The sequence below is a fragment of the Cydia pomonella genome, chromosome 1, assembly GCF_033807575.1.
Source record: "Cydia pomonella isolate Wapato2018A chromosome 1, ilCydPomo1, whole genome shotgun sequence".
Classification (NCBI taxonomy): domain Eukaryota; kingdom Metazoa; phylum Arthropoda; class Insecta; order Lepidoptera; family Tortricidae; genus Cydia; species Cydia pomonella.
Genome location: NC_084703.1, coordinates 41,643,538 through 41,653,836, shown reverse-complemented (window position 1 = coordinate 41,653,836; position 10,299 = coordinate 41,643,538). Strand labels below are relative to the sequence as shown.

The 10,299-nt window shown below is 36.9% G+C and overlaps 1 protein-coding gene across 1 annotated transcript; it reads left to right on the top strand.

Moving 5' to 3' along the window:
- The first annotated feature begins 934 nt into the window (after positions 1–934).
- Positions 935–8,544, top strand: LOC133523888 (serine/threonine-protein phosphatase 6 catalytic subunit). Its single transcript, XM_061859644.1, has 6 exons — positions 935–1,381; positions 2,378–2,523; positions 3,825–3,966; positions 4,701–4,855; positions 7,744–7,856; positions 8,272–8,544. The coding sequence occupies exons 1-6, from the start codon at positions 1,217–1,219 to the stop codon at positions 8,460–8,462; spliced, it is 912 nt and encodes a 303-aa protein (XP_061715628.1). The 5' UTR covers positions 935–1,216; the 3' UTR covers positions 8,463–8,544.
- Positions 8,545–10,299: the final 1,755 nt, after the last annotated feature.

The window sequence follows — 10,299 nt, the reverse complement described above, 5'->3', positions numbered from 1 at the left end:
AACATTGACATCAATATCGACAACATCCGAAGTACACACTCTGGAGTTGCTCTGGAGGCCGACTAAAGCGCCAATTATTTTCACACTTCCCGATATCGGGCCCGAAATCAGTCCCGAAGTCGAGCCTGATAATCGTTTTCCGTTTCACGGTATATCAGCACATTTGTTAACAATATTTGAAATGTAAAAAATACTTTGTCTCTAATTGCCAAAAATGTTCACAATTTGATATTTTGGCATATGAATCTTTTTTTCTACTTTTCAAATAAACGATTTGCTGATATTTGGTGTAACGGAAAAATACTCTTGCTCGGGCCCGAATTCGAAAATCAAAGTTCTGAATTGCGGGCATTTTTCTCTGTCACTCTAATTACATCTAAAAGACGTTACGTATAAAAGAGACAAAACCCCGCAATTTGCGGATTTCGGTTTTAGCGATAGGGTCCCTGGGCTATAACCGCGAAAATCGAAGTTCGTCAATTGCGGTCATTTTTCTCTGTCACTCTAATACGTCTTACTGAGAGTAAAAGAGATAGATCCCCACAATTTGCGTATTTCAGTTTTCGCCGTAGGCCCCCTGATTTTAAAGATTTAGAAGACGTCAAACAAACATCAAACATTTATTCAGCAAATACGCCACAGGGGCTAAGTGCCCCTGTGCTTTTGCTTTTGCTGAGTGGCGATAAATTAAAACACGACCGAAGGGAGTGTTTTAAATCGACACGAGTTGCGAATTACCTATTCGCACATGTATCGTACAACGTTTTACAGTACATATGGCTCTTTAAATGTTTGACATAGTAACGTAAAATGTTAATTTTCGCACTAGTGCGGTAAATTAGCACCATATGTACTGTAAAAGCACTTTTCACATTGTAAAAACGAAGTGTATATTTTATGTATCTGTGCAGGAAAGGAAGGTAACGGCCTTTTGACGGGTGCATGGCATATGAACTGTCATTGATACACCCTAGTTTTGCGTTACACACTTTGCCTTGTTGTAATAATTATACTAATATACGAACCACTCTGCATATATAAACCATTAAAACTGCTGCACTTTATGTAGCAGTCATTAAGAATCCTCGTCTACCTAATCTCGAAGTGTTAAGAAGTTTACTTTTTTGTTCAAGTTTGCCATCGAGCTTTGTTCTGGTCTGTAAGCAAGAAACTGCGAACTCACCAAACTCGCAATCGTATCTACAATTTATCTAAGATGACTGACGTGGATAAGTGGATCGAGATCGCGAAGCGGTGTAAATATCTGCCTGAAGACGATCTGCGGGAGTTGTGCAATATTGTCTGTGATTTGTTACTTGAAGAGCCCAATGTTCAGCCGGTGCAGACGCCTGTTACGGTGTGTGGGGACATACACGGACAGGTAAACATAAAACAGTTATATGGTTTCACAACTGCAGTCAAAGTCAAATATAATAACTTAAACATACTCTCAACTTTATTAACCTGTTGTCTACCAAACTGTCAATAATAAAGCACCCATCTATCTACCGAGGCCTGAGATTTTAGGCCTGCATTTTGTGCCCTGTATTTGTTACGTATGGAGATTACCGGTCATTTTACTCTACTCTTTATTTATTAGAAATGGTAAACTATACTTCACTAGAATGCAGAAGGAATATGTACTTCAAATAGTTCTTCTTCCGTTTAATACACAGCCAAACTACTAATCCTTACTTGTTGTCTCTCATTTTACTTGAAGTGTGTTCTATCATTGCTATAGCACTCCGTCCACATAGACAAACTCTATTTGTTCTCCTGGCGACACAAAATCATGCTCTATCTCCTCTACAACATGCCTTAACTCTTCTCAATGATATACTGGACTGTGACAGCAAGCTGGATATATTTTACAGCACTGAATCACAATTTCTTTCGATAAGCAGCCGTTATTTAGAGTCTATCATTCCATCATTCCATTGTGTGTATCAGTTCCATTCAATTGTGAATTTCAGAACAAATATATATTAAATAGATATTATTAGATACAAAATTAGTATTCCACCTGTCCACAATTTGCTTAATGAGAGAGTTAGACGCCAATGCACATCGGACCAAGAAATTGGACAGGTGGAATACCAATAACTTGCTTCTTCACAAAGTTTCAAGTCCAACCATGTTTTCATTACCTTAGGGAATTAATTTTCAAAAAAGCTGAAACCACTCTTTAATTGTTGAATATTGTGTTTATCTACGATGTTAAACATGCCTCGGCCGAGGCGATGCATGTGTTTTCCTCATCCGAGCGCGAAGCCTCCACGTATACACTGGCTGGTTTGTGCGTGAAGAAATTGCCTCGCGCGTATGCTCGCTCTGTGTGGACCCGGCTAACAATAGCATAATTTTTTCTGCTTTTCAGTTTTATGACTTGGAAGAACTATTCAACATAGGCGGCCAAGTGCCACAGACCAAGTATATATTCATGGGGGACTATGTGGACCGCGGATATTATAGTCTTGAAACACTGACGTTGCTCATGGCTCTGAAAGCCAGGTATCCAGATAGGTGAGTTGTACTTTGCACATTAGGGCCGATTTCTTTTTTTTTTTATACCACGACGGTGGCAAGCAGGCATACAGCCCACCTGATGGTAAGCAGTCACCGTAGCCTATGGACGCCTGCAACTCCAGAGACCCTTTAAAAATCTGTACACTCCTTTTTTGAAGAACCTCATACTGTAGACCCTCGGGAAAACCTCGGCAGGTAGCTCATTCCGCAACCGGAGCATGTGCGGGAGGAAGTTCCTCATAGACCGCACAGTGCGTGACCATTTAGGTTCATTTCCATTCTGTTGTTGATTATTGTATTTTAAATACGAAAAAATAGGAAATCAATCTCGTCCATTATACTCTTATAACTACATATAGGTTATCCTCATGCATGAGGTGCACAAAAAATACTTCCATATTTATTTGTATGTCTACGAAAAATCTGTTATTTTCGATTAATTTTCGCATTCCATTCATCTTTGTCATACTCGTTGTTAAACATGAGTTTGTCACTCTCTCTCTCTTTTGGTGAGCGGGAGCTCTATATAGCTCATGCAGATTTCTCTCTTGCCCAACCGCGACTAAAGGCAGCTTGTACAATTTGTCAGAAGGTAAGTACCTAAATTTTTGAACGTCTATAACCTATCTTGAGCTATAATAAATTATTGTTCTCGTCCCGAAAAAAATGTATGTATGTATGTAAGTTTCCGTTGAAGATTGTTTTGGGATTTTAATTACAATCTAATGGAAATAAATATCTAGTTACGAAAATAACTTATTGTTTCGTAACTCAGAGGAAGATTGATTAGGACATACATGGAACATATGGTGATATTGCGCTTATATTGCCTAGAATAAGGAACCATCTAACCACCAAATTTAATCGAAATCTGTCGAATAAAATATCGGCTCATTAAACATTGAGGCTTTTTAGGGTTCCGTAGCCAAAATGGCAAAAGTTTTGTGATGTTTGTCCATCTGTCCGTATGTCACAGCCATTTTTTTCAACTGTTTAGACTGTCTCTCAATATGTTTGGCCCACCTTGTTCAGTGTTGGAGTGTAGTTATTCATTAGAAGGGACATGCATTATTGCAATCTTATTCCAACACATACATATCTGCATCTATTTTAAATACTGATCAAAAGACCTATTCTTTGTCATTCGCTTATCCTATACTGGATATTATTACTATCGCTGCCAGTGTCATCGAAGCCTACATTAGATTTCATTATATAAATGAGGTGCTTAAAATATTGAATGAACTAAAATAATTCAAATAATGTGTTTAACCATTAATGCCTTTGTCTACTTTCAGAATCGTGTTGCTAAGGGGCAACCATGAAACCTCACAAATAACCAAAGTGTACGGATTTTATGACGAATGTTTTAATAAATATGGCAATGTGAATGCTTGGAAGGACTGCTGTAGGGTGTTTGATCTACTCACAGTGGCAGCGGTAAGTTTAATTTTACATTAAACGTCTTGCTACTGGCAATTAGCACATTACGTAACTATGTCGAAAATTTAAAGGGCCATATGTACTGGAAAATGTACCATACATATGCGAATAGGTAATTCGCAACTCGTGTCGATTTAAAACACTCCCTTCGGTCGTGTTTGAATTTATATCCATTCCTTTAAATATCCTATTTTTCGCATTTGTATCGTAATGTGCTATTACTGCTATTATATGATGGCCTATAATCCTGGTACACATTTTAGAAAAAGGTCTCTTCTGTGGTCAATACAATAAAAGTTAACGAGTCTGGTACAAATGTATATCATGGTTTTCCTATTTGAGTTTTAAGTAGGTACTGAAAAAAAAGTATCCCGCCTGTAAGGGCGCAGCGTAAAAAATAGCTTTAGATTCCCTTGACTTAATGTTGACTTAATTTTCTTAAAAGTATTGTTATATAAGTGTATCTCATGGAAGTGAATTTTGTAAATTCTTTATGAGATAATAAATGTCTTAAACCATAATGTTGTCTACAGGAAAGACGCGAACAAGTTAAGCATACTATAAAATATTTATGACCTACAATATAATATCGGTACCTATAAAAGATAGATATAGATAATTACTTAATTACATAGAAAATGCGCTTACCAGGACCCGGTAACGCCTGCCTCTTAGACAGGGTCACCGACTAGGCTAAAACATCTTACGTTGGATATGACTTTATGTTACAGCTCATAGATGAGACAGTACTCTGCGTGCACGGCGGACTGTCCCCAGAGATATCTATGATCGACGAGATCCGCTGCATAGATAGGAATCAGCAGATCCCCCACAAGGGAGCCTTCTGCGACCTGCTGTGGTCCGACCCGGCAGACGTAGAGATGTGGTACGGTCCAGTTCAGAAATATATTTACAAGCCAACATTCCAAAAATAATATATTTACACGACCCTATTGATAGTGACTGAGAGGTGTGTTATAGTACAGTCAGCGTCAAATACTTTGTAGCAACCAAAGTAGCCAAATAGTTCGGTACACCATATATTTAGTATGGTGTACCGAACTATTTGGCCACTTTGACTGCTACGAAGTATTTGACGCTGACTGTACATTGCGTATTAATGGCGGTAAACAAGAATTTACGATCAAGTGTTAATTTTACTAACACGAGTTTATAATTTTTGTTCCGCCCGTGCCACAAACAATGTTTTTCATCACACTTGTTAGGAAAACCTATTGTCCGACCGTAGTTTCGGTTTCGGCAGGTTTCGGCATAAAAATCGTATTTCGGCCGAAGGTTCAGTTTCGGCGCAAAAACTGCCGAACCTTTCGGTCGCACCGAAACTTATGACTTTGTTCTTTCGTATCTATTTTTTTAGGTAAAGACTGATCAATTTACTAAGCGGACACTCAAAATGTCTAAAAATCAATTATTTGGTCTAGAAATGAGAAGCGCCGCATAGATGCCTGCATAAACATTTTTGAGGCATTTGGAGAATCTGCAAATCACATTCGTTTATATTATTTTTAATGTTTTAGCTTCTCGCCTATCATTTCTTAAGTTCACCTATACAATGCCCCAGTACCGCCTACCTACCACTCCTTATTGAATACATTAGCTCCACTGTCTGACCAGCATAGTGTGGCACTTGCCAAATCAGGCCAAAACAAAGCAGGGACAGTATGCTTCTGATGGATAGATTTGATTTGATTTATTTATTTTCATAACGATAAATTACAGTATAAATTATTCTTATGTTAACCTATATGAATTTATAGAATAGAATAGAATAAAAGAAGCTTTATTCAAAACCGCTAAATTTAAACTTAACTAATAGCACTGACATAATATCATTATAAAGCGTCACTGAAATGGTCTCCACTCAGCTTCATGTCAAGGAACCTTTAGGGACCCCGACGCTGGTCTTCCGTGGAAACCCTTCCGAGAGAGCGCAACTACAAGCTATACAAATTAAATAGAATACTACAAACTATAAAAATGAAATATAATTGTATGTAAATTTATTTGCAAGAGAGTTAAATTATTAGAACTATATACCCACAATAAAACTGTAACAACTATTGATCAGTACCCCTAGTGTAAATAAATTCGATTTTGAAACGTGACGTACGCGTTTGCGTTTAGTCTCATTTTGTATGGGTTTTTGAACAGCGCGCCAAGCGGGACGTTTTGGAAAGTCAAAAATCTCATACAAAATGACACTTAACGCAAACGCGTACGTCACGTTTCGCTGTCGAAAATATTTACACTAGGGGTACTGTACCCCTAGTGTAAATAAATTCGATTTCGAAACGTGACGTACGCGTTTGCGTTTAGTCTCATTTTGTATGTGATTTAGAAAGAGCGCGCCAAGCGGGACGTTTTGGAAACTCAGCATCCTATACAAAATGACACTTAACGCAAACGCGTTCGTCACGTTATGATGTCGATAAAACTTACACTAGGGGTACTGTACAGTAACAGTCATACTTGACTTACTAATAAAATTAATAAAATAAGATCCACAAAGAAAGCAACATATACTATATTAAGTACACAAAAGAATTAGCACAGACTTCTAATTAGGGTTTTTCTGTACATTTAAAATGTATTTTATGAGATTAACTTTAAACGAATTCACTGACAATTTACATTATGATCGTCAATGATTTAGTATGCAAACATATAATTATAAAACGTAAATAATATCTAATTATCCAAAAAAACAAAACAAATCCGAAATTACCGTCAAATTGAAAACTAAGAAACAAAGGAAACGGGAAACTAAAAATAAATAATGGAATAATGGATAGTATCTACGAGTATTAATCGTTTGTCGTTTAATTATTTTCTGTAAATTCGCGACCAATTAGTTCCTATTTGCAAAATAGATCGTACTTTTTAGGCCTATGGAATAAACTGGATGTCAAGCAAGAACTTTCTTCCCGAATTTATCTGTTTTTATTTTTATGGATTTCTCCTCATCGGGTACATGTTGTTGTTGTTTGTTAAATTACCTACTTTATTCATATTTTTCGTACATATATAGTATATATTTTTGTTCATCAAACTAGGAATATTTTGCAGTTCACTATTTACCCTGAATCTACGTAGGCTGTGAGAATAGGGTGTAAGGCAACATTACAGATTATGAAATTCCACACAAAGTCCTACATACCTCTGTGTAAAAAGTACATCATCTCTAATCATGCTTCAGAATTCGTATATAGATTCAGAGTAAAATGCGAATTTCGCCTCTCTGGGATGGTACACATTTTCCAAGATTGCTGCGATTCCTCGAGGTCCCCAAATGTCAATTGGTATGGACATGAATAAGAGACCTTTAATTTACATACAAACGAAGTTTCAGGACTGTTCTAGAGATTTAGAGGTTTGCCTTATTCAGATGGTGCTACACTGCCTACACTGGCGGAGAGTTCGCGGCCATGAACAAAACTAATTTTTCATTGGGTTTTGTGGCCGAAGTTCAAAAATCAAGATTTAATTCTCTTTTGGATAACTAATGATGGTTCAGTCATCAAATCTTATAGGATTTTTAGATAGCCGAAAATAATATATATATTATTATCTTAAAACCGTTGGGCTTCTTGCACAAGTTAAGAAACTAATATACGACACATTTCGCTTTGTATACATGTTACATGCACAAGTGTAAATATATCTGACATTTATTGTACAAGCGTTATGACGAAAGTTGCCTTTATATCTCTTCCCATATTTTTGAAACTTATCTTACTGTCACTTTGCTTCCAGGTCGGTGAGCCCGCGCGGTGCGGGATGGCTGTTCGGCAGCTACGTGACTGAGCTTTTTATGAACTACAATAACTTGAATTTGATATGCCGGGCCCATCAGCTCGTCAACGAGGGTGAGTTGCTCCCTTGGTAGTCGCCATTTATGAAACACCTATACATACATAATTGGGGAAAGAGGCGCCATTTGTATAAAACTAAATTACCACTAAAAACTCCATTTGGGATGTTGACTGACACTAGAATAGGCTAGTCAAAAAATCGTCCATATGTGAAATTATTTATAATATCGGACGACCGGTTTGGCCTAGTGGGTAGTGACCCTGCCTACGAAGCTGATGGTCCCGGGTTCAAATCCTGGTAAGGGCGTTTAATCGTGTGATGAGCATGGATATTTGTTCCTGAGTCATGGATGTTTTCTATGCATTTAATTATTTATAAATATTTATATCGTTGTCTAAGTACCCTCAACACAAGCCTTATTGAGCTTATTGTGGGACGTAGTCAATTATTTATCCCCGTTGTTTACAGGTTACAAATATATGTTTGACAAGCGGCTAGTGACCGTGTGGTCGGCACCCAACTACTGCTATCGCTGCGGCAACGTCGCCTCCATAATGGAGTTCAAAACCGTCTCTTTCCGAGTTGCTAAACTATTCCAAGCAGTTCCCGACGCCGAACGAGAAGTGCCCCCACAGCATACTACCCCATATTTCTTATAAGGATAAATGAAGTATTAAATACAGTATGTAATTAAATATCAATTGTATGTATAATTTTGTATAAAATATTGTTGACATTTTAGTATTTGGTTTTTATTTACTTGACGGGTATTACGGAAAGCTTACATAAAGGCCAACGATTGCAATATTATTTGCAGTACATATTGCGCTACTTTACCGCACTAGTGCACACATATAGTAGTATATTACGTGATTATGTCGAAAATTTAAAGGGCCACATGTACTGTAATAGTACATTACGATACAAGTGCGAAAAATAGGAAATTCGAAACGAGTGGCGATAAATTAAAACACGACCGAAGGGAGTGTTTTAAATCGACACGAGTTGCGAATTACCTATTCGCACATGTATCGTACAAAGTTTTACAGTTCATATGGCCCTTTAAATGTTCGACATAGTAACGATTACGTTTAATTGCTATTAAGCAATTTCAATACGAAATTCATTTAGTTGTGACAAAAACTGCCGTTTTTATAAGCAATTTTTATAACGCCATACAAAACAGCTGTAAAAAATATATATAAAAAACTATTCTATACTTATTTCAATATTAGTGCCTGTATGTGTTGATTCAAAATATATAAAAAAACTATTCATATTAGTTTAAGTTTTTTTCATCTTAATATGTCTCATAATGGTATAACCAAAAGTACTGCCAACCCGGGATTAATTTTCTAAATAGATGTATTTATCCACAATTCACAATCAAAAGTATCTCTATAGATATCTCTTTAGGGTCCGTAGCCAAATGGCAAAAAACGGAACCCTTATGGATTCGTCATGTCTGTCTGTCCGTCCGTATGTCACAGCCACTTTTTTCCGAAACTATACTGTTGAAACTTGGTAAGTAGATGTATTATGTGAATCGCATTAAGATTTTCACATAAAAATAGAAAAAAAGAACAATAAATTTCTGGGGTTTCCCATACTTAGAACTGAAACACATTTTTTTTTATCAAACCCATACATATGCATACATACGTGTGGGGATCTATGGATATATGATATTGAGGTTACTAATATAATTTTTTTCTAAACTGAATAGTTTGCGCGAGAGACACTTCCAAAGTGGTAAAATGTGCCCCCCCCCCCCACCCCTGTAACTTCTAAAATAAGCAAATGGTAAAAAAAATATATGATGTACATTACCATGCAAACTTCCACCGAAAATTGGTTTGAACGAGATCTAGTAAGTAGTTTTTTAATACGTCATAAATGGTACGGAGCCCTTCATGGGAGAGTCATACTCGCACTTGTCCTTATTTTTTACTAAGCTATTAGATAATGTGGTAAGTATCTACTTTTCTGTACTTCGACCCGCTACTTTTAATGCTGCTGTTACGCTCGCAACAATATTACTCTAGAGATTTGGGATCCACAATATCGCTGTTATTTTCTACCTATTAAACCCCTTCAAAACTTCCTAAAACGTCTAAATTATAAATTTAAAAATGTATCTTCGAACGATATTGTTCCACTGAAGAAAACTAGGTAACACAATCTTACTTTACAAAATAATCAATTGTGGATTCTCCTTATCTGTTCAAAATAGGAGCTTGTTCCGGACGTGTTCCAAAAAAGTATGGCCTTCATAAAACATGTTTAAAATTTAAGTTTAATAGCCGTCTAGCGTTGAATAATAGGTATAACCGCCATATATGGCTTCGTATGCACTAAGGGAACAGTAGTTACGTAAACCCAATAAGAGACTTTTCTGCGTGCATAATTAGGTCTTATTTGTTAACCCTTTGACCGCCACCGTCGGCTATGGCCGACATCTGAATGACTTGCCAAGGACGCCAACGACGGCTACAG

Coding starts and splice junctions, on each gene's coding strand:
- LOC133523888 (XM_061859644.1), top strand. CDS start 1,217: ATGACTGACGTGGATAAGTGGATCGAGATCGCGAAGCGGTGTAAATAT. Junction 4,856..7,743: donor CCGGCAGACGTAGAGATGTG/GTACGGTCCAGT, acceptor CTTTGCTTCCAG/GTCGGTGAGCCCGCGCGGTG. Junction 7,857..8,271: donor CCATCAGCTCGTCAACGAGG/GTGAGTTGCTCC, acceptor CGTTGTTTACAG/GTTACAAATATATGTTTGAC.